Source organism: Microdochium trichocladiopsis (assembly GCF_020744255.1).
Source record: "Microdochium trichocladiopsis strain MPI-CAGE-CH-0230 chromosome Unknown B0I36scaffold_1, whole genome shotgun sequence".
Classification (NCBI taxonomy): Eukaryota; Fungi; Ascomycota; class Sordariomycetes; order Xylariales; family Microdochiaceae; genus Microdochium; species Microdochium trichocladiopsis.
In genome coordinates, this window is record NW_025763544.1 from 3,634,336 (window position 1) to 3,656,031 (window position 21,696).

At 57.0% G+C, this 21,696-nt stretch overlaps 8 protein-coding genes across 8 annotated transcripts; 4 read left to right on the top strand and 4 right to left on the bottom strand.

Annotated features, from left to right (window-relative positions):
• Positions 1-319: 319 nt before the first annotated feature.
• B0I36DRAFT_232666 (ribosomal protein S5 domain 2-type protein) lies at positions 320-1,679 on the top strand (the record flags this gene model as incomplete). Its single annotated transcript, XM_046149160.1, has 2 exons — positions 320-787; positions 891-1,679. The coding sequence occupies 2 exons, from the start codon at positions 320-322 to the stop codon at positions 1,677-1,679; spliced, it is 1,257 nt and encodes a 418-aa protein (XP_046018790.1).
• Positions 1,680-2,081: 402 nt separating this feature from the next.
• On the bottom strand, positions 2,082-3,498 carry B0I36DRAFT_344431 (uncharacterized protein; the record flags this gene model as incomplete). The annotated part of the gene is made up of 2 exons (XM_046156257.1): positions 2,082-2,540; positions 2,638-3,498. 2 exons carry the CDS (start codon positions 3,496-3,498, stop codon positions 2,082-2,084), a joined length of 1,320 nt encoding a protein of 439 aa, XP_046018791.1.
• A 1,443-nt stretch (positions 3,499-4,941) lies between these two features.
• B0I36DRAFT_311362 (cytochrome c) lies at positions 4,942-6,313 on the top strand. The gene is made up of 4 exons (XM_046152364.1): positions 4,942-5,117; positions 5,530-5,720; positions 5,778-5,872; positions 5,932-6,313. Exons 1-4 carry the CDS (start codon positions 5,102-5,104, stop codon positions 5,954-5,956), a joined length of 327 nt encoding a protein of 108 aa, XP_046018792.1. The 5' UTR covers positions 4,942-5,101; the 3' UTR covers positions 5,957-6,313.
• Positions 6,314-6,505: 192 nt separating this feature from the next.
• Positions 6,506-8,423, bottom strand: B0I36DRAFT_311364 (P-loop containing nucleoside triphosphate hydrolase protein). The gene has a single exon (XM_046152365.1). It carries the CDS (start codon positions 8,384-8,386, stop codon positions 6,878-6,880), a length of 1,509 nt encoding a protein of 502 aa, XP_046018793.1. The 5' UTR covers positions 8,387-8,423; the 3' UTR covers positions 6,506-6,877.
• Positions 8,424-9,870: 1,447 nt separating this feature from the next.
• Positions 9,871-11,133, top strand: B0I36DRAFT_379654 (charged multivesicular body protein 6). The gene is made up of 2 exons (XM_046160780.1): positions 9,871-10,534; positions 10,642-11,133. The coding sequence occupies exons 1-2, from the start codon at positions 10,133-10,135 to the stop codon at positions 10,858-10,860; spliced, it is 621 nt and encodes a 206-aa protein (XP_046018794.1). The 5' UTR covers positions 9,871-10,132; the 3' UTR covers positions 10,861-11,133.
• Positions 11,134-11,513: 380 nt separating this feature from the next.
• On the bottom strand, positions 11,514-14,246 carry B0I36DRAFT_358007 (uncharacterized protein; the record flags this gene model as incomplete). The annotated part of the gene is made up of 6 exons (XM_046157888.1): positions 11,514-11,635; positions 11,693-11,723; positions 11,809-13,467; positions 13,546-13,812; positions 13,874-13,987; positions 14,043-14,246. The coding sequence occupies 6 exons, from the start codon at positions 14,244-14,246 to the stop codon at positions 11,514-11,516; spliced, it is 2,397 nt and encodes a 798-aa protein (XP_046018795.1).
• A 1,124-nt stretch (positions 14,247-15,370) lies between these two features.
• Positions 15,371-16,780, top strand: B0I36DRAFT_311369 (ATP synthase delta subunit-domain-containing protein). Its single transcript, XM_046152366.1, has 3 exons — positions 15,371-15,642; positions 15,831-16,142; positions 16,223-16,780. Exons 1-3 carry the CDS (start codon positions 15,481-15,483, stop codon positions 16,427-16,429), a joined length of 681 nt encoding a protein of 226 aa, XP_046018796.1. The 5' UTR covers positions 15,371-15,480; the 3' UTR covers positions 16,430-16,780.
• Positions 16,781-17,313: 533 nt separating this feature from the next.
• Positions 17,314-21,350, bottom strand: B0I36DRAFT_379657 (family 63 glycoside hydrolase). Its single transcript, XM_046160781.1, has 8 exons — positions 21,005-21,350; positions 20,868-20,906; positions 20,683-20,800; positions 20,523-20,622; positions 19,778-20,405; positions 19,256-19,715; positions 17,956-19,200; positions 17,314-17,898 (listed from the first exon to the last, which is right to left on the bottom strand). Exons 1-8 carry the CDS (start codon positions 21,126-21,128, stop codon positions 17,529-17,531), a joined length of 3,084 nt encoding a protein of 1,027 aa, XP_046018797.1. The 5' UTR covers positions 21,129-21,350; the 3' UTR covers positions 17,314-17,528.
• Positions 21,351-21,696: the final 346 nt, after the last annotated feature.

Genomic DNA, 21,696 nt, shown 5'->3' on the forward strand with positions numbered 1-21,696 from the left:
CCACCACCACCAGGCCCCCACCTTGCGTATGCGCCAATCAGCTTAATCGATAGAGCTAAGCTAAGAATTTCATCCTTGCAGCCTTGCCATACTTTGCCGGGCCTCTGCAGCAACCATCACGTTTGCCAGAATCACTCAGCAAACAGCAGCACGGATCTATAGATAGATCTACATTCACCAGCTCGCCAAGATTAGAGATTTCCCGGCCTGCAGTTGCTTGCGCTTGTTGTTGTCCGCCTCCCGAGCCGCAAAGCAGCCAATTTAACCAAGCAGACCCCGCCGCTCTGAAGGCGCACACCACCCACCACCTTCGCCCGCCATGGCGAGCTCGCAACACCTCCTCCTCTCGCCGGCCGAGCTCGCATACCTCCACAGCTCCCTCAGCCATACCCCGCCAATCAGACCAGACGGCCGCTCAGCGACACAGTTTCGTCCCCTCACCGCCGAAACAGCCATCCTGCCCGGCACAAATGGCAGCGCCAGAGTCTGCTTCGCGGACGGCACAGAGGCCATCGTCGGCGTCAAGGCCGAGGTCGAGCGCACGCCCAGGCGGCATGTGTACACGAACGAGCAGGACGACGGCGCCGATGGTAACGGGGCGACACGGCAGGAAGCAAAAGGCCAGAACGACTGGGTCGAGGTCACCGTCGAGATCCCCGGCCACAGAGACGACGACTCAAGCACGATTTTCCTGTCCACCATGCTCAGCGAGGCGCTGCTCGCCGATGGAGAGCTCACCAAGAAGCTCTGGATAAACCGGCGGTTCCACTGGAAGCTGTACCTTGATGTAAGTTCACCAGGCTGGTGCGGTTGTGGCCGCTTATTTATTTCCCTTGTCAATGTTCCTGGGCTAATTCTTGGGGTTTCTTTCCAATTTCCCCCCAAAACAGATCATACTGATCTCGCCGCCACTTTCATATCCCCTGCCGCTACTCAGCCTGACCACACACCTGGCACTTCTCTCGACACGCCTGCCAAGATTAAAATCCGAGGCCGATGAAGATCCCATGTTTGACGATGACTGGGCGGCTAGCGTGTACCTGTACTCCTCGTCCACCTCCTCGTCGACGGGTTCACCACCACCATCAACACTGCAAAAACCGCCAATCACCCTCCTCGTCATGGCGGTCGGGGACAATATCATCTTCGACCCGTCCAAGGAGGAGCTCGCGGTCGCGGATGCCGCGCTGGCCGTGTCCGTCGTCGAGGCACCATCCAGTGGGTCTACGACGATTACGACAACAGCAGCAGCAGCAGGTGGGGAGAGCATGGACGTTGACGACGACAATGGCAAAAAGAGCGCCGCCGCCGCCGCCAGCACGGGGGTTCCGGCTGCGAGACAGAGAAACCTGAGCCTGCTCGCGGTCCGGACGATAGACCCGCCCTCCCGGCTAACGGGGCCTGGCGTGCCCAACGCCGTCAACGCCGCGGCCTGGGGCCACACCGAGGGTAAGGCAGCGGCGGACGCCACATCCGCGTCGGCCAAGTCTGCCGCCGGCGGGGGTGGTGGAGCCACGGCAAAGGGCAATTACGAGGGCGAGGACGTCGAGGGCGTGTGGAAGGCTCCTAGGGGTGGCGCGCGGGTCGGCGTCCTGGCCGCCATGGTGGCCAAGGTGTTGGAACGGGGCGGCATGGCGGATGAGGTGCTCGACGGCCTTGAGGGTGTTGAGCTGGGCTGAAGATCTGATTTAAAGCACAGCGATCAGGCTCAGGATAATTGCTACAGATTAGAGACGGAGACATCACAAGACGATCACACCCGAGCGTATTAAGCAAGCTCATTCGGGCCCTGTGCCGGACTTGCAGAATCATCGACTTAGAAAGTGACATTTTATTTCTGAGTATGAACCCTTGTTTATAACCCTTTTCTTGAAAGGAAAGAAGAGGGGAGAGGAATTGCTTCTAAGCTGGGTTACAGAAAGCCTGCCGTAGTATCGGTCTATGCATGGTTTCTTGGTATATTTCTCATATGATACATGATTACACATTGTCCCATTTTCTCCTCATCAATAGTTCGGCATGATCGTGTACAACTATATCACTCTGCCCGATGACTGCAGACATACGAGGGCAAAAGAAAATCAGAAGATGCCAAGGAACTTCTTGCGCTTCCCTTCTTCGGTGAACTCGCCCGTCTCTGCCAGCGAGCTTGGGCCGGCCTTGTCAGCCCTAGCTGGCGCTTCTTGCTGCGAGACCGCGTCTGTGGTCGTCGCGGCTTGGCTTTCCACAGCCGCAACATCATCACCAGCAGCTGGAGCAGGAGACTTGGCGGCCCAGGGCGCGACCCCCGACGCGGGCTCCAGGCCGTGCGCCTTGCGGAACTCGTTGCGCTTGGCGACGTCCTCGACCTTTTGGCGACGCTTCTCGGCCGTGATGGCCGACTCGTGCTCCTCGTGCAGCTTGAGCACGTCAATGCACACGCCAATGTACTGGAACGGGTGCCGCGGGAACTCGGAGATGGGCGGCACCATGTCGGCAAACTGCGAGTTGGCCTGGAAGTTTGTGGCGAAAGTATAGATGGCCAGGCTGGACAGCGTGCCCTGTTTTTTTGACAATCATTTTTGTGTTAGCTATGATGCCTCCTGCGGGTTGTGTAATTCATTCTGTGTGCCTTGCAGGGACTCGGCTGCTACTCACCAGGGTGATGAACAGGTGGATGCCCCGGCTGTTGATGAACCAGTGCGACCATGTATTCTCCGGCGGCGGCATGCCCGGGTACTGCTTTGTGCGCTGTGCCTGCACCTCCTCGGCCGTCGGCCCGCCTCCATAGTGCTTCGGCATCGCACGCGGCAGCCTCTTGCCGTGTGACGGCGGTCTGAAGGCATCTGGCTGCTCTAGGATGATCGGGCCAGCCCGGTCAGCCGCCAGGGACGCCGGCAGGGAACCTGACGCATCTGCGGCTGGTGAGGATGTGGGCGCTGCAGTAGTTGCCGGACTTGGTGGCGGGGTTGCTGCCGCTACTGGCCGAGATGTACTCGTCGCTGCAGGAGCAGTCTTGACAGGATTCGCGGGCGAGGAGGCGGCAGGAGACGGCGGCGTGTATGTTGTCTTTGCTGTGACAGGCTTCGTGGTCAGGACTGGCTTGGAGGCTGGCGTCTTTGGTGTAGCTGTAGTTGTCTTCGCCGTGGCCGCAGCTGTCTTGGTGGCTGCCTTGGTTGTGGTCGCTGTCGCCGTCGCCTTTGGCGCAGGCCTTGATGCTGCCTTGGTCGTCGTCGTCGTCGCTTTGGGAGGGGTGGCCTTCGGCGCGGCCTTTGTGGTGATCTTGGCCGTCGTGACCTTTGCTGTGGTGACCTTTGTCGTGGTCTTTGGGGCAGCCTTGCTCACGGGCTTGGCCGCCGCCTTTGGCGCTGAGGCTGTCGTCGCATAGCGGAGGAGAAGCCGAGTCTGTTCTGGCGTGAAAGTCCTGGGAAAGCTGCCAGGTCGACCCGCGGCAGCCCGCCAGGCAGGGCTGCTTTGCGGGAGGAGGAAGCGAGGGATCTGGGCTGATCGAGACGCCATGCTGAGCTGGCTGTGGTCCAGGTGCTGTCGGCCTGAGCCGGTCGGTGCGCAGTTCTTGAGCAACGGCCCCGCGAAGTTTGGCGGGCGAGGGCGGCAGGATCCTGGCTTGGATCTGCGGGCTTAGCGTCACGATGGTGAATTCGGCAGTCACGACGGGGAGAAAAAGTGGCAAGGCAGAAGGCCTTGTCGAGCACTTTTAAAGAACTCCTCGACGCAGAAACTGACTGCTTGGACTCTCTGGGCCGGCCTCAAAGATCAAGAAGGCTCCCTCGACTCATTGGAGCGCGTGGTGCTCGAGAGCCAATGGACGCGTCTCTTTAGATTTTCGGAGCAAGGGTCCAACATTATGCACACAGCACTAAGACACGCCTAGCCAAAATGTGCCTGGGAGCACACCAGCAGATCCCAGAGAAGACGGCACTCGCATGAATCTACAAAGAGGCGCCCAGTCATGCACCAGACAGTATAAGTGGGCGGGAAGGGGAACAAGGACCATACCCGGGGCAGCTGTCTCCTGGCAGCATCTGGAGTGGGTGGCCACATGGTTTGATGTTTCGACGGGATGCAAACGAAACAATCTTGCGGGAACCGTCATGACCGGTTGGTGTCTGGACATGTGCTGGATACAATTATGGATGATACCATAGACTGCAAATCGGGCAAGACAGCCTGTGCTTGAATGAGAAGCAGTCTCTCATGGGTATCAACCATGAAGTTGATGCTCCAGGTCTGCTGGGCAGTCCGGGGCTGTTGGCGTCTCGGCTCCAGGGACGTCACGTTGTAGCCAGGGGACCGACAAGCGCTGAGAATGCCTGCCCACCTCAGTAAATGTGAGCAGACTTGTCGTAGGCCTGTACTGTCTTGCTGCTGCTTCTGCTGTATAGTAGCTGCCGCGACGCCAGATGCCTGGCAGAATGACGCCACAGGGCAGGGCCCTGCCTGCAGTTCCTGTGCGTCACGAGGCCATCACCAGCGACTCGTGCTGTCATGCAGAGCCCAGCCCAGACCAGCCCTGGAGAGTGCAAGAGGCGACAGCGGGCTGCCCCGGACCAAAGGGAGCGTGGCGTGGCGTGGGCGGGCGGTCTGCGCCGGGGAAAACCGCGATGGATTTTCCAGCCCGCCGGTCCCGCCCTGACCATCGACCGATCTGCCATTGGCTCGGCCCATGGCGGGTCGCTGCGCGAGTGGGCGCCGTCCCTCGCTCTTGCCAGGTTGCGCCTGCCCTGTCCAGCGCCGCCCAGGGCCTGCGCTCCCGGCGTCATCGCTGCCACGGCGCAACCCCGAGACCTCCCAAGCGCCCTCCTGGTACCTTGCCGCCCACCCAGCATCGGCGCTGGGGTCCATGTACCTTTTGCTGCCGTGCCTGGTCACGGAAATTCCTGGACGGCGCAAACCTGGAAGGGAGCCTAGGTCAAGTCAGGTCATTGGCCGCTCATCGATGTCAGTCCTTTTTTTATTTCTCGCGCTCACCAGCCGGCCCTCCTCGCACTCCCTTCCTCCTCTTCCCATCCTCTCACCGTCTGTCACCTCTGCACGACGACAACGTCCTCACACCAACGTCTAATACCTAATCCTCTCCACATCCACCACATCAACCGCCACAATGGGATTCAAGGAAGGTCAGTCTCATCCTGCTTCATCCGCACGCAGCGCACTCGCTCCTCCCGTCTTGGTGAACCCGCGCACCACTCGATTCTCTGCCGACACACCTGCATACTTCCTGCGCTGTGTGACTGCACTATCTTTGACGCCGCTGAAGCCTTGGCGACGGGTAATGCCGTGGCCACCGTCCATGATGCCGTCGTGATTCACGCGGTCATCGTGGTACGAGGAACCATACTTGGCCCCCTGCGCCATTTTGCGACGGTCTTTGCGAACCGTGCAGGCCCCATTGGCACCGAGTCGACATGGCAGCATTACCACGAGCCGAGGTTTGCCAGGAAATGTGACAGCAGAGATCGAGAACGGCTCCGACGAGACCTTGCGGAACAGCTCATCCAAACCAGAACGCTAGCTGACTCAATCCAACAGGTGACTCCAAGAAGGGTGCCAACCTCTTCAAGACTCGCTGCGCTCAGTGCCACACCCTCAAGGATGGCGAGGGCAACAAGGTCGGCCCTGCTCTCCACGGTCTCTTCGGCCGCAAGACTGGCTCCGTCGACGGCTTCTCCTACACCGACGCCAACAAGGCCAAGGGTATCACCTGGGACGAGAACACTCTGGTAAGCAACAGTCTTAACAATAACTTGCTACTGTGCAGTGACTGACCGCCTTCGCAGTTCGAGTACCTCGAGAACCCCAAGAAGTACATCCCTGGCACCAAGATGGCCTTCGGTGGTCTCAAGAAGGACAAGGACAGGAACGACCTGATCACGTAAGTCCTTTTGATGCACTCGCCTCTCACAGTGGACGGCTGCTAACAACTCCCTACAGCTTCATGAAGGAGGCTACTGCCTAAACGATTGTTCGACACGACTTGTAACGATAAGAAATGCGTAGAATGGGACCAGCTAGTTCTGTACATATAGAATAGACACTCTGGCGGTGCCCCTGCCTTGCGACCTCATTACGACGCCGCCAGGGTGGGCGTGTGCAACAACAAGCACCACGGCGGATAACGACAGTATTACCTTCGTCTACCTTCGCCGGCGCAAAGAATATCTCCCCTTTTTGTAACCTTTTTGAAAAAGCGGGGAGGTCTGGGCTGGAGTTTTCAAGCGGTGGTTTGGATTCTCGCATTAGATCTGTATACCAATAACGAAACATGTTTCTGCATCGCCGTTAAGGGGCGAAAAAGATCAACATCTTTTCCCAATATCATTGATTGGTTATTTGTGAGATAAACCTATGTGACTTGGTAATGTGTCTCATAGATGGCCTAGAGTATATGCTCTCGAGATAAGCATGCGCGGGCGCCCCGTTTGAGGAAAAGAGCAAACACCGGCAGAGCGCAGTCACGATAAAGTTTGTGACTATCCGCATGGCCTGTCCCTCTAGCGTCCGATGCCATCTCGCGTGGCCTAGGCCTTTCAAGGGTCCAGGATCGGTAAACTCAAAAAGCACGTGCAGGTAACGGCTCATCTTTGGAATATTCTTGACGGAAACTGCATCGTGTCATTTGTATAAACAAATGGTGTATGACTCTTTTCCGTTCCGCTCACGAGAGACAGTGTGATCAGGGCGAAGATGGCTACGACACCATAGGCGAACCATACAGCAGAAGCAAAGATCGCGGGTTTGTTTATTTATTGATTTCTCATGTCCACGTTGCTCCCTTTGCAGTAACCAAAAGGGAATCTGACCACTCAAGTTGTGACGTAATCTGCGCAGTCGAGCCAAGACTCTGACCACACATGACACACTTGACCTCCCAGCTTTTTTACTCCCACCCAGTCTCCTTGAGGTTCCTAAACTTCTCTGCGTGCATATGCGACACGCTCGGCCGTACTCTCTGCAGCGCGGCATCCCAATCCTCCTCGGTGAGCGAGTCCGAGACCGAGGAGCCGCTCTCCTCGCGCTGGACCGAGGCGTTGCCCGCCGCGACGTGCAGGTTGTCCAGGTCGGCGCCGCTGAAGCCGTCGCAGCGCGAGTCGCGCGCCACGCGCTCCAGGAGCTCCATGTTGTTGTAGCTCGGCAGGAGGCGGCGCATGCGCGTCTGCAGGATGTCCACGCGGCCGTCCGGGTCGGGCAGGTCCACAAAGATGTTGGTGCCCAGGCGGCCCGGCCGGAGGATCGCCGGGTCGATCATGTCGGGTCGGTTCGTGGCGCCGACGACGTAGACGCCCGCGCGGCTGCCCATCCCGTCGAGCTCGGTGAGGAGCTGGTTGACCACGCGGGCCGAGGCGTCGACCGAGGTGCCGTCGCGGCGCGGGACGAGGGCGTCGAGCTCGTCGAAGAAGAGGATGCACGGCGCTGACGCGCGCGCGCGGCTGAAGACCTGCCGGACGGACCGCTCGGACTCGCCCACGTACTTGTTGAGAAGCTCGGGGCCCTTGACCGAGATGAAGTTGGCCTTGGATTCGTTGGCGACGGCTTTGGCGAGCAGTGTCTTTCCGCATCCCGGCGGCCCCCACAGGAGAACGCCCGAGGGCGCCTCGAGACCGCGCTTGGCAAACATCTCGGGTTTCTGGATGGGCTTGACGATTGCAAGCTCGAGCTGCTCGCGGACATCGTGGAGCGAGCCCACGTGCGCCCAGGTCGTGTCTGGTATCGTTGTGAAGCCTTCTCGCTTGGAAGATGGCTGTACCTTGGACACCGCGCTCATGATGTACTCCATGGTTAGGATCATCTTGTCCTCAGGTATCAGCGTGCCCTTGGAAGCGGCCAATGACCGAATCAGTCGGATCGGCGCTGATAATTGTTCTTGTTGCTGATCGTCCCCGTCGACGTCCATATCTGTCGATGGTGTTTGTGAAATGATTTCGGACATGAGGTCTCGCATGAGGTCGCTCTGGGCTGTAGAGACGACATCTTTCAGATCGGCTCCGACGAATCCAGGTGTCCTCCGCGCAATCTGCTTGTAGTCCATGCCCTCTACCACTCTGCACTTCTGTAACAGCTTCTTGAGAATGGCCTCTCTCGCCTTCTCATTCGGTATGCCCAAGCTGACTTCCCTGTTGAAACGGCCCGCTCGCCGCAGTGCCGGGTCGATGCTATCCGGCCGATTTGTGGCGGCAATTGTCGCAACCACTTTGCCTCCCATGCTCTCCGGATCCAGATCGTCCATGCATGTCAGCATCTGTGCCACTATCCGCTTCTCCATCTCTCTCTGTGCGTTCTCGCGCTTGCCCATGATCGCGTCAATCTCGTCGATGAAAATCAAGCACGGAGCGAGCTTCTTAGCCTCCTCGTACAGCTCGCGGATCTTCTTCTCTGACTCGCCGGACATGCCAGCGACCAGTGAAGGAGCAGACACCGGAATGAAGGCGACACCGAGATCCGCCGCGAAGGCCTTGGCCAGCATCGTTTTTCCGCATCCAGGAGGCCCGTGGAGGAGCACGCCGCGCGCAGGTTCGATGCCAGCTGCCGCAATCTGGGGGTGGTGCATGGGCAGGGCGATGGTCTCGGCCAGCACCTGGATCGCCTCGTCCATACCGCCCAGATCGACTAGGGAGATGTCCGAGGGCGGGCTGCGGTCCTCCTTGGGCTTCTCGGCCCTCCGGCGCTTCAGCTTCGGCTCGCCATTGGGTTGCCGCTCAGCGGTCGTGGACTCTGCCCCGGTCTCGGTTGCCTGGGCCTCTGGTGACGAGGGCCTTTCCCTCCTCGCTACGTTCCAGTTCTTGGTCATCTGCTTGTTGAGCAGTCGGGAGTAGTCCTTGCCGTCCTGCTTGGCGGGTTCGGCTGATGCCTCCTCGAGCGCGGCCTCCTCGTCCTTCTCGAGACGCTCGGCCTTGCGCAGCCGCAGGACCTTCTCGATGGAGTCCTCCAGCGGTCTCTTCTTCTGCCGGGCTAGGCTCGAGTTTGACCTCTTGATGGCATCGTACACGCCCGATACCGTGAACTTGGGCTGTTTCTTGTTTGTGAGGCCCTCGTTGTCCCTCTCAATCTCGTCCTCGAACTTGCGGATGATCTGGTACACGTCCCGGTCCAGGCCTTGGAGCATTTGGGGCGGCATTACGATCTGCGAGTCTCCAGATGCGGCTTTGCCTCTGGGCTTCTGGCGTGTATGGTGCAGATTGTTCTGATATCTGACAGCCCGGGGTCACGATATCAAGATGTACCTTGCAGGCTGAAGGTGCGAAATAAATTCTGCCAGAACTTTAAAGTGGGTCTTCGATCTGCGACTGCCGTGTTAGTCGAGACTGATTGGAGACGTCACAGAGCTGGTGGCCAACAGTGCTGAGAAGCTCGACATGTAAGCAGCAATGTTGCAACTTGAATTACAGTCATGCTGAAATTATGGCATCTCTTGGAGCTGCAATGATCGACATTCATGACTGGTGACATTGCGCACCCCGTTCTGAGAAGTACTGCAGGTTAGAAGTACCCTATGCAGGATGCACACCTTGGTTAAGCGTAAGTATCTCTGGATGGGCCGGTGCTTTACTCCCAGTTAGCTAGACATCGAAGGCTCTCTGCCAGATTTTCGTGGCAGGATGAGAGAGAACTTGCCATTATTCAAGACACCACAGGTCTTGCCTCAGAAGTGCTGTACAATGTTAGCACAGGGCTATCATGGAGTCCCAACAAAATTGGGGGCATTGGTGTGGGGACTCTTCCCCACCAGGCTGATAGGTTAGCGGCTTGTGCATCCCCTGGCACATGGGAATCCGCGCACCTGACGCACGCCAGAGCATGGCATGCGGGGGGGTTGGCTCCCGGTTCCGATGACGATAGTGGGCACCACCAGCACCACCGCGTGCTCTCCCGCATCTTGAATCCCCAGCTCCGGCTTCAGGGCACTCCCCTCCACGCGACCACCAACTTGAATCTTCTTCGGCCCTACGTTCCAGTTCGAATCGACGACTCCCGTTTCCCCTGTCAAATCCTCTTCACGACTGTCCCCTACCTCAGCTCTGACGACTGCTGAAGCTGTCGCTGTCGCTGTCGGCGTCGTCGTCGTCGCTCCCTGACCAAGCCCCCTCCAGACCATGCCACTGGAGTGGTCGTCGCCAGCAGCAACAGCACGGGCAAGATGGGCAACAACCCCAGCAAAGTGACGGCCCAGGACAAGGCGATCCTCGACCTCAAGATCCAGCGCGACAAGCTGCACCAGTACCAGCGGCGCATCACCGTCCTGACCGACAAGGAGACCGACATTGCGCGGCAGATGCTCGCCGCGGGGGACAAGAAGCGCGCGCTGCTGGCCCTGCGCCGCAAAAAGTACCAGGAGTCGCTCCTCGCCAAGACGGACGCCCAGCTGGACCAGCTCGAGCAGCTCACCCGCAACGTCGAGTTCGCCCTCATACAAAAGGACATTGTGTTTGGCCTGCAGCAGGGCACAAAGGTCCTCCAGGAGATCCACGCCGAGATGGGCGGCATCGAGCACGTAGAGAAGCTCATGGGCGAGACGGCCGACGCGGTGGCGTATCAACAGGTATGGACGCAGATTTCCCCCCATCTGCACCTGGCGTTGGCTGCAGCTCCAGACACACTCCGTTTATAATAACCCTTGAACTGACGTAATGTTACCCCGAAATCCAGGAAGTCAGCGAGATGCTCGGCGGCCGGATATCCAACCAGGACGAGGAGGAAGTCGAGGACGAGCTGGCCGCCCTCGAGGCCGAGGTCAATGGGCCCAGCCCCGTTGCGGTCCTGCCTAATGCGCCAGACACTGTTCTGCCCGCGTCACAGGCTGCCGAAGATGAGCAGCTCGTCAAGGCGAAGCAGAGACAGCCAGAAAGACAAGCCATGCTGGCTTAATATTCATGTGAATTGAGGCACAGCTTTCATTTGTGCCAGAGCGGAAGCATTTATAGATCCCAAGGCGTTTCCCGTTGATTTCTCCTTGCTTCATCATTTCTTTTTTGCTCCTTTGGTGTTTCTCCTTATTATCCTGGGTTGGCTTCGTCCATCGATATATGCATCTATTTCCACAGGCGAGAATAGAGACACATAGGTTGGCGTTCTTTAGTGTCCAACGCTACGAGCACAAGCTAGAAACTGGGTACAATCAAGTGTTGTTCAGGAGACATGGTCTTGATGACAGTCCAGGATATTTTTTTATCATCTACCAGATCCAATCACTCTAGTGCAACGCTGCGTCGTGCTAATCTACAGGTGAAACAGAACGCCATTTCTAAACCACATGCGAAGCAAACAATTACGCCGGGGTATCTCAATGCCATGATTGTTCCAAAGGAAGAAGGTCCCCACGTCAACAACCGCCATTCCCGCAGCTGTCTATATCTTCATCGTCATACTGGACCGCACTCGTGATATCAAGCGGGGAAGTTTGCCGTTGGTTCTTTAGTCGTCTACCCATATCACTTCGCGAGGAACTGAATCGTGGGGCAGGTGCACTGGTTGCAATGCCTGATGTATTTGGACGGGTCGATTCTGCACGGGGACTCGTCCTACATAGAATGGCTCTTGCGCAGGTTGGGTTTCGGATGGGCGAGGCTGAACCATGACGTTCCTGTGGGGACGCAAGCCTTGTCCACTCTGCATCGGCTCGTAGTGGACAATAGAATGACGGCTGTATACGTTTGTCAGTACCAGGATTCGAAAGACGACCCGTGTTCCTATAACTTACGAATCAACATATACAGGACCAGAAGCAGGTCCTGGATGCTCAGGAGCCCGTGCAAAGCCACTCACGGCTTCAGCCTGTAGCTTTTCATACGCCAATGAGCCGTGTCCCTGTGGTACATGGTCGCCAAAGTGATGATCACCGAAATGTGACTTCGTTTCTGCCGTGGAAACTTCTGTGCGGTGCTGCTCGTGTGTAGGGCCCGCGCGGTTGGTATAGGAAGCGAGAACAACTGGCTCGTTCCGTTGCGTCGGTTCGTGGACATATCCTGCTGACGACGCAGACGGCAGATCGTGGTAGCCACGGCGTTCGACGAGGTAATGTCGTTCCGAGTTCATAGCGTGTCCCTGACGCACAGGAACATAGCGGGCACCTTCTCGCTCAATGTAACGGGGTGCATCGTCATTTACGACGATTGGGTTGGCCTGGCTACTAACGAGGCCAGAGCCGAAGTGCTCACGCTCGCCTGAGTGCTGTCCATAATACTCCGTGATGCGTGGTCGCATCGACTCAGTTGTGATGACCGTCCTTGCTGGCTCGCTTTGTTGATACGAGTATCCTGCCGCCACTCGGTCATGGGCAGTATCTGAAGTGGGAAGAGGGACCAACGTAGGTCGAGATGGCCGCTCGTAATCCTCTGGAAAGAAAGTCACTGCCGGGCGATGATCACGGTGGCTTCCATTGTGAGCCGTAAACTGGGGTTGAGTTATAGCAGACGCTGCATGACCGCCGGATGAGTGGTCATCAGGCGGCGGTAATGCGGACTCATGCAGGTGCCCATGCCTTTCCCTTAACGGGTAGAACGCTGGAGGAGGGCCTTGAGGTGAAGCAGGCTCAACGGACGGGACGAGGAGGTCTTGCAAGGCCGTTCTTGAATAAGTCATGAGCGGTTCCTGCTGCGCTCTTGTGACATGGATCGCCCGCGGCGGAGCTCGCTCGGACAGTTGTTCGAACCCTACTGAGGCAGGGACAACCCGCTGCACGAAGAATGGTGCGTCATGCCTGAGCGGGTCAGACTGCGCGATGACAGCATGGCCGGGCTGGTTCGATATCCGGTCAGTATACTCGGCCGGATAGCCACTACGGCCAACCGGTAGGATCGAACTGCTGCTGCCACTGCCCTCCTGACGAAAGGCCTTTGACACTGACGCATCGCCCATCCGAGGGCTGTCCAAGAGTCTGTGCGGAGCTGGGTGCAAAGAAGATAGAGCTCTCTCGTCCGCAATTGCATCAGCTGCGGCAGCGTACCGCTTAAAACGCTGAGCGGCTTTCGCTGCCTTGCGCGCGGTCCTTCTCTCAGACCTTGGAACCATAGCCTTGTGCCTGGGAGGCGTCGCCGGATCGTGGCAATTGAGCATGGCAGGCGCAGGGAAAGGTGCCATCGACGAGGGCTGAGCCGGCCGGGACGGCGTGTGCGAGGTCGATGTCACCATTGGCGAAGCAGCCGCAGATCGGTCGGTAAATCCATAGTCAGGGCTCTGAAGTCCAGAGCTCTCGTCTTCGGAATCGTCGTCAGTGTCAGAGATCTCGATCACTTCTCTCAGGATCTCGTCTAGCTGATCCCTGCCGGTCTCTTCGTCGCCTCGCCATTTGACGATAATGTCGAGACACGGCTTCTCCACAGCTTTCCGGGCATTTGCCCAATCAGTCTCTTTCAGCAGCTCATCATATCTGGTCATCGTGTGGCGGATGTGGGCAAGCGCTGCAAGCTGAACACGTCGAGCCAGTGTCAAGTCTTTTGCCATGCCGACCTTGTACTCGCCATGAAATTTGCCATCCTGTAGAAGTGTCAGTGACCAGGCCGGCAGGATGGCAAGATTGCTAGGGTGCTGAGAAAGTTCACCGAAGCCATTTACCTTCTTAAATGCATGAGCAATGATCTCATGTCTGTCAGTGTTTGGAATTCGTGGGAAGAAGTCTCTCAAGACCGCATCGGCCTGTCTGTTGATCTCGGTCTGGCTTTTTGGAATGGGCTCTGGTTGGCCCGGCAAGCCTGGTACGGAAGGTTGGTAGAGGATCCCTGCGCTCTGGAGGTTTTGCCTGGCTTCATCAACAATAGTCTGTCGAAAGTGGCAACCAACACGGTTCATGTGATGATCGAGAATCGTTGTATCTTTGGAATCCTTGGAAGAGTAAGGTTAGTACCGGAAGACGGCGTGGAAGCGCGAGAGCCCGTACGGATACAATGAAGAAGAGAGCATCTTGCTCCCGAGACAGTTCTTTGCAGGCATTGGTCAACTCGGGATGTCCTGTTGGCACGAACTCAAAACCAGGAGGTGGCTCCCGGTCCGTCAAGATCTGATACACTCGTTAGTTGGCGCGGCCGACTTCGAACGGATTGCTGAGAGAGTACCTCAAAGTCGAGCTTCTTCTTCTTTTCCGTGTTTTGCATCGATTCGTAATAAGACTTGTGCTTGAGCGTGGGAGCTGGGTTCACTGCCGTGAGATTCTGCCAGACGCCGTCTTTGTAGCCTTTGGCTCGCTCATGTTTAGCCCGGCGAGCCTGAGCAGCCAGCATCCGGGGGGCGGCCGGTGCCTTCTTCTTCTCTCTGCCCATCTTTTCACGAGTGATGTCCGGGCCCTACCATGATGGGTCAGAGAAGTATACCCGGTGTCAGGCTGCTCCAGTGGCCAAGCAGAATGAAAGAGAGAGTGGCGGAACAATAAAAGAAACGCAAATTGCTGGGACAGGGAACGAGAGGTCACTTCCTCGGAGCAGAGGCACGCGAGCGGTTTTTGTCCAGGAGAGGAACAGGTCCTGTGGTAGGATGCCACAGTCTGCCCACATGCAGGTCAGCCTGCGTTCCTGGGACCGCGCGATGAAAGCTTTTGTGCCTGTGCTTGACTTGCTGTCTCGGTGGTCGCAGACGACAACACCAGATCACCAACAAGGACACAAGCAGCCAGATAATGCAAGACAGGCCACGGCAGATCCAGGCAAGAAAACTCTCCAGGTTTGGACAAGAAGGAGCGACTGCGCACAGATACTGTGACGGACGACAGACATGCGAGGTCCAGCAGGAGTTGACACGCGCGCAGAGCCAGACGCGACTGCAACAAGAGACGAGTGAGGCCACGCTATTGAGAAGCGCAAACAGGATCTCCGGGCTGTACTCCGTCGTCCGGGGATGGGTGATGATGCCCAACGCAGCACGTGCAGAGGTGGATCTCGCTGTAAAGCTCACGAACTGCTGCACAGGTCGAGGCTGGGGCCAGGGGAGACCGTCCAGAGGGAGGCGCGAGTGGTCTGCTTGACTGTGAGGAAGCGGTCACCAGTGCGCCTTGCAGCAGGTTCAGGATGCTCCCATTCGCGGACGCGGGCGTGAGAAGGCAAACAAGGCAACCTTGGACCCACGGTTGAGCAATGAGAACAGTGGAGAGAGCGTGGTCAGGTATCTCTGGGCCATGGCCTGCAGGGCGTTTGGGCAGCCATGCCGCTGGGTCTGATGTAGGCATATACATAAAACCGCGTTGTGCAGCTGACTGTAAAGCGTGCACAACTCTTGAGCCACATTCTGTGCATCGGGTGTTCTCGCGCTGGCAGCACCGCCACAACGAGGCTTGCGCCTGGGTGCCGCCCGCCTCCATTGCTGTCCTGGGCAGGTTGAGTGCAGCAGCGCTGGCTGCCCGCCCGCCCGCCGAGTCACCTGATCCGCCGGCCCGGAAATTTGTCGAGGCGCTCTGCAAGACGACGCAGGCTAGTCAAACCCGTAGTGAAGCTTGGTCTCTACGAACATCTGCAACCTCTCCTCCGTCCCTCTCCACGCATCTCGACATCCGCCTGCATCGCCATGTTGTCCCGACAAGCCTTCCGCTCGATCAGAGCTGCTGCTCCCAAGCGGGCTATCGCCCCTCGCGCTCCCGTCCGCTCCTATGCCGCCGCCGCCGCTGCTCAGGACGTCAAGCCCCCGATTGCCGTCTTTGGCCTTGACGGCACCTACGCCTCTGCTCTGGTACGCAACCACACTCAACCCGAAAGCAACGTCACGACATGCCACGCGCCAATTCAGCCTACTCAAGTGGCTTCCGAGGGCTTCTTGAGATGGCTCAATTGGCTCTGCAATTGGCCTGCGCGACTTGCTGGTGGGGGGGAGCTAGGATCACGAAAAGCATCATCGTCTAACGCACATGAGTGATTTAGTACACTGCCGCCGTCAAGTCCTCCGCCATCGACCCCACGGCCCGCGCCCTGACCAACCTCGGCCAGGTCCTCGCCAAGGATGCTAAGCTCACCTCCATCCTCAGCACCCCTACTCTCAGCGATGCCGACAAGAGCGCCATTGTCGGCGAGCTGCAGAAGCAGGCCGGCGTCTCGAACGAGACCGTCAAGAACTTCCTCGAGACCCTCGCCGAGAACAACCGCCTCGGCATACTGCCCGGCATCGTCGACAAGTTCAGCCAGATCATGAGCGCCGCCCGCGGCGAGGTCGAGCTGAAGATCACCAGCGCCCAGGTATGCTCCAAAGTCCAGTCACTCGGTTCCAAATGATATTTGGCACACATGCTGACGTCTACTGTTCTCCCCCCAATCAGCAACTCGACAGCAAGACCCTTAGCCGCCTCGAGACCGCCGTCTCCAAGTCCCAGTACGTCGGCGCCGGCAAGAAGCTCAAGGTCACCAACGAGGTCAACCCCGACGTCCTTGGCGGACTTGTCGTCGAGATTGGCGACCGGACGATCGACCTCTCCGTCTCCTCCAAGATCGCCAAGCTCAACAAGCTCCTCACTGACACCCTGTAAATTATCAAACTCCAATATAATCTCTTTTGTACTTTGTCGTCGTGTCCCGAACCAAGGGACGAGGAAAAGCAACCAAGAGCGATGCGGACTGGCGAATGGGGACGTCCTGCGCAGGGATTGGAGACGTACTGTCGGCAGGACCGGAGGAGATGTGAGAGAGGTCTATTTCAAAGGGTGCTCTTTTCTCGTGAGATGCTGCTTCTAGCGAGTTCAGACCAACCGTGTATAGATGTTGTCGAAATATGAAATAGATGATTACTATCCTCGGCACTGCCTTGCTCTATGACGTGCTCGGCCCAACACAATGCCGCTGGGAAACAGGCACACAAGGGAATAGCGGTACCCCGTTGTCGTCTTCCTAGGGTCTAGGGGCAAGAGTCCCGCCTATATCTAGGTTGTCCCGGGGGCCGCGTCCCGAACGTTGCAATTCTTTCCCTCAAATGGTACACCTTGTGCCGCCGACCTCGACTCGGATTTGGTTTTTATCCGTTTCTTTGAGCTCACGTGAACCTGCAACTTCCGCAAACACTATCTCGCACTTTCCACGGTGGTTCTGAGTCGAGTCGCGCTGGTGGTCAGTCGCGACGCAGCGACATTGACCACTGTCGCTCCCAATCCGAACCGAAAAAAGGTACATGCAGTCTGCCTCGAACACCCAGAAGACGTGCGGCAAGAAATACTTGATCCAAACGGTAGTGCTGACAGATCACAGCAGGATTTTGATATTGAGCGGAATGGGCTGATTTCGGATGTTGCACCTTCCCGAGCTGGGCCTTGAATTATCCCAGGCACAACCAGTCATACAAGTCTGTCTGGAAATGCCTCTCTTCTTGATTGTTTGGCCGCTTTCCGCATGTGAGAATCACGGATAACAATTCCTTGGGGCCATTGTCAGGATCTGTGTCGGATTGTATATCTTTTGGGTCTGAACTTTGATCTGAGCGTGTCCTGCTATGCTGGTTTCTATCTACTGTAAATTTGTTTGAGACTGTTTTAAGTATGTATGGCAAGAAGCTCCTTTTATGCTTGCAAGTACTCCCTTTTCCAAAATGCCTCCTCTCCATGATGATGTGGGATACCTAGGAACACACCAACTACTCTAGTCTGAAGCGTGTGCCTCGAACTCGTCGCCAGCAATCATGCCTTCGCGGTCCTGCTTCGACTTGACACGCTCCAGCTGATCCGAGATGTACTGGTGCATGTGCGAGTTGGCCTCCTGCAGCTCGGCCTCGCGCTCTGCCTTTTGTTCGTAGCTCTCGGGCTCATCAACTATGCTCCTAGTCTCATCCTCGTCCTCCACATCAAAATCGCTACGGGCACCAATAGACCTGGCAGTCGACGACCGACGCATGCGCGGCTTCTCTTGCTTAGGGCTATCAAGGTTCACGGATCGGCTGAGCATGTCATCAAAGTAGTGCGACATGCCCACACCTGGCGTCCTGGGAGTCTGAGGGAGACGACAGCTGATTCTGTTGAAACTATTAGCATCGGGCCCTTGTGGATGCGTGGAATGGGATGATACTTACCCCGTATCATGAATCATACGAGCAATCAGTCCGGTCCAGCCACATTGATGTGTAGCTCCGAGTCCGCGGCCAGTGTCGCCGTCGAAGAACTCATGGAACCACATGTGATCCTTCCAGTGAGGGTCAAAGTCCAGCATATCGTTGCCCGCATTGATGCTACGACGGCCATCGTCACCGCGAGCGAACAAGTGTTGTAGACGGTGTTGAATCTCCTCGGAAACATGACCCAAGTGCATGTAGTCACCAGATCCTGTCGGGCACTCAACCTGGAAATCTCGTCCGTAGAAGAGGTAGAAACGCTGGAGCGACTCGACCAGGAGGAAATTCACAGCGAGCCAGATGGGGCCTCGCCAGTTGCTGTTGCCGCCAAAGAGTCCGCTGTCCGAGTCGCCAGGTACGTACCCGACGCAGAATTTCTGGCCGTGAACATCCATAGAGAAGGGGTGCTCCTTGTGGTACCTCGAGAGCGAGCGTATTCCGTGATCGGAAAAGAACTCGTTCTCGTCGAGCATACGCTTCAGAATCTTCTCCAGTCTGTCCTTACTGACCATTGCCAGCAGGATACGGTTGCCTTTACCCCTCTTTCTGATACTGGCCATGTTCCGCTCCGCCAGATCGCAGCGGTTCTCCATAAACCACTCTACCCGCTTCTTGAAAGATGGCAATTTGTTGATAAGCTCCGGCTCCAGCGTCAAAGTCGCGTAGAGCGGAATCAGACCGACCAAGGACCGCACAGGGAGCTGTTGACTCCACGGGCCACCCCAAGAGATGGCGTCGTAGTAGAAGCCATCCTCCTCGTTCCAGAGGGACTTCTCGTCCTTGCTGCCAGCCTTGAAGGTCATGGCGTCGCTAATGAAGATGAAATGCTCAAAGAACTTTGAGGCGATATCCTCATATGTCCGGCGGTGCTTGGCCAGCTCAAGCGCAATGTTGAGCATGCAAAGGCAGTAGAATGCCATCCAGCCAGTGCTGTCAGCCTGTTCGAGGACACCACCAGTGGGGAGAGGCTCGGAACGATTGAAAAGGCCGATGTTGTCGAGTCCCAAGAAGCCACCCTCGAAGACATTCTTGCCGTCCATATCCTTTCGGTTCACCCACCACGTGAAATTGAGAAGCAGCTTCTGGAAAACACGCTCCAGGAAATCAAGATCTTGCCTGCCATAAAGTTTCCGCTCAATCTTGAAGACCCGGAAAGTAGCCCAAGCATGTACCGGGGGGTTGACGTCCGAGAAGTTCCATTCGTAGCTATGTGATAGAATTAGCACGAGCTTTCCCGAGAGACTTTACACTTGACACTTACGCAGGAAGTTGCCCATTAGGGTGAAGGTACCACTCTCTTGTAAAGAGGTCGATCTGCTTCTTGGCAAAGTCGGGATCAATCATGGCCAGAGGAATACAGTGAAAGGCACTGTCCCAAGCGGCGAAGAATGGATACTCCCAGGAATCCGGCATCGAGAGAATGTCGTCAATGTGCAGGTGCTTCCACTGCGCATTTCGGATTGCCTTTCTTTCTGGCGGCGGAGGAGGTTGCGCGGGATCGCCATTGGCCCATTGGTCCCAGATGAACTGGTAGTATTGCTTACACCACATCATGCCGGAAAAAGCCTGACGCTGGATGTTGCGGAGGTCGTCGGTCATGGGCAGAGGGCTGAGGCGGTAGTAGAAGTCGTCGGCTTCTTCACGGCGCTTCTCAATGATGTCGTCGAAAACCTCTTCGTCCAGGTAGTTGTCGTTCTTCTTAGAAAAGCGAAAGCGCACGACTGCCGCAAATGTTAGCTTCAACTGCGAAAGTCACAAGAGTCTGGCTTCCGTAACAACTCACCGGCGCATTCACCGGGCCCGACACCACCCGACTCATTGAACGAGAACCAGGCTGCAGCCTTTGTGCCTGTCTGAGCTGGGTTCACAGCCTCCTTTTTCCCGCCAACGATGTAGTTGTGGAAGGCGTCCTTGACGTACGGAACCTTGTTGGGCTGGTCGTACAAGAATTCGGTGTTGGTGTCATTGTCGGTGAAGATCAGCTCTGGCTGCACATCTTCGCCGCTGGTGCCGACACCTGGGGATGGTGACAAAAGGACATAACGGTCTCCGAGAGAGTGATGGGTCGATTTGGCCATGTTCTCGCCATGAGCGCTGATTGAAGGCTTGCGGTCTTCGGGCTCACGACCCCACGCCCAAGTGTTTCGGAACCAGACGTGAGGAATGATGTGCAATGGGGCTGGGTCGGGGCCTCTGTTCCAGGCAGTGACTCGGAAAAGGATCTCGTCGGGCTCGTCATCGTCCTTGGCGGTCTCAATGAAGATGTCCCAGTAGCGGTCCTCATCGAAGATGCCGGTATCGGTGAGCTGATACTCGGGCTCTTGTTTGCTACGCGAGCCGTTGGTCTTGAGCAGATCTTCGTACGGGAAAGCTTTCTGCGGGTATTTGTAGAGGAATTTCATGTAGGAATGCTGGGCTGTGTCAGTGTGGAGGTCCAAATCCGAGAATCAATCCGAATTGGGCTTACAGTCTGGTCAAAAAATAAGTTAGTTGGTGTTCTCTCATCCGTAATTGTACACAAGAAAGCTTACCGGGGTATTGTCGAGGTGGAAGTGGGCTTCTTTGATGCTCTCGCCATGGTTACCCTGGGGATTTGAGAGCCCGAAAAGCCGCTCTTTCAGGAATGGACTTCAAAAACGATCATGTAAGCACGAGTTCCTCAAGTCTTCACCTGGCCGGGTGACATACTCTTCTTCGTTCCAGAATGCGAATGCAATGTTCTGAAGACCATGTGTGTCGCAGACACCAGCAATGCCATCTTCTCCCCAACGGTATGCGCGAGATCGGGCGTGGTCGTGCGAAAAGTCTGGCAAGCGGACAGCTGTTAAAGAATGATCTGAGGAATCGGAGGATCTCGCATTGTGAAGACTCACGACTCCAAGCATCGCCATCACCGCTGTAGTCCTCTCGAACTATGGTTCAAACGTGGTTGGTTAGTTGAATTGGCCCGTAAACTGGGGATCCAGAAGCCAAGCCTGGCTGTGACCGGAGAAGACAGGCGAGGTCTCACCAGTGGCCCATTGGCGCTCTGCGAGGTAGGAACCCCATTTCTTCCAGTACTTGACGCGGTCGCGATCCTCCTTGAGGCGCTTCTCCTCCTCGGTGAGGAACGTGTGGCCGTCAAAGACAACCATTGCTGCGGCGGCGGCGGAGACTGCGGGCGTGCGTGGGGGTGTGCGGAGTATCCCCAGTGATAGACGCTCGCGGGGTTTTTAGAGCTGTCGGACCGTGCCCTGGGGTGGTAATCGAGCAGCGCGGGCCTGGATTCTAAAGAGAAGAGCCAGAGGGGAAGAGGGCGTCAGGAAGGAGAGGGAAGACGAGCGGGTGGAGGAGGATAGAGCAGACGTCGCACGCTGACACCAGCACACGAGCCTGCGGATGAAATCGTCAGTGGCATGCGTCAGGTACCGGAGCAGGAGCAGCACTGGCAGAGAGGGGCTAGCGGGTGCCTTTCTCGTTCCGGCATGGCCTGGGATCTGCTCGACACAAAGCTTCGGGCGACAAGGGCCTTCCCCCCTTCGGCCAGGAACCGACCTGGCTCTGCGACAACAGCCAATCGACACTCGCTTTCGCTGCACGGCTTGCTATCTCTTCGAGTGTCGCTTGTGCCTGTCAAGAGCATGCCACGACGAATGACAAGAGCTACAATCACAGGATTGCGACCGGCGCCCCGAATCTCCCTTGAGCTCAGAACAAGGTACC

Coding starts and splice junctions, on each gene's coding strand:
- B0I36DRAFT_311369 (XM_046152366.1), top strand. CDS start 15,481: ATGTTGTCCCGACAAGCCTTCCGCTCGATCAGAGCTGCTGCTCCCAAG. Junction 15,643..15,830: donor GCACCTACGCCTCTGCTCTG/GTACGCAACCAC, acceptor TGAGTGATTTAG/TACACTGCCGCCGTCAAGTC. Junction 16,143..16,222: donor TGAAGATCACCAGCGCCCAG/GTATGCTCCAAA, acceptor CCCCCCAATCAG/CAACTCGACAGCAAGACCCT.
- B0I36DRAFT_311362 (XM_046152364.1), top strand. Junction 5,721..5,777: donor CCTGGGACGAGAACACTCTG/GTAAGCAACAGT, acceptor CCGCCTTCGCAG/TTCGAGTACCTCGAGAACCC. Junction 5,873..5,931: donor GACAGGAACGACCTGATCAC/GTAAGTCCTTTT, acceptor AACTCCCTACAG/CTTCATGAAGGAGGCTACTG.
- B0I36DRAFT_379654 (XM_046160780.1), top strand. CDS start 10,133: ATGGGCAACAACCCCAGCAAAGTGACGGCCCAGGACAAGGCGATCCTC. Junction 10,535..10,641: donor ACGCGGTGGCGTATCAACAG/GTATGGACGCAG, acceptor CCCGAAATCCAG/GAAGTCAGCGAGATGCTCGG.
- B0I36DRAFT_311364 (XM_046152365.1), bottom strand. CDS start 8,386: ATGTCCGGCGAGTCAGAGAAGAAGATCCGCGAGCTGTACGAGGAGGCT.
- B0I36DRAFT_379657 (XM_046160781.1), bottom strand. CDS start 21,128: ATGGTTGTCTTTGACGGCCACACGTTCCTCACCGAGGAGGAGAAGCGC. Junction 19,716..19,777: donor CGGGCCCGGTGAATGCGCCG/GTGAGTTGTTAC, acceptor CATTTGCGGCAG/TCGTGCGCTTTCGCTTTTCT. Junction 19,201..19,255: donor CCTAATGGGCAACTTCCTGC/GTAAGTGTCAAG, acceptor TCTATCACATAG/CTACGAATGGAACTTCTCGG.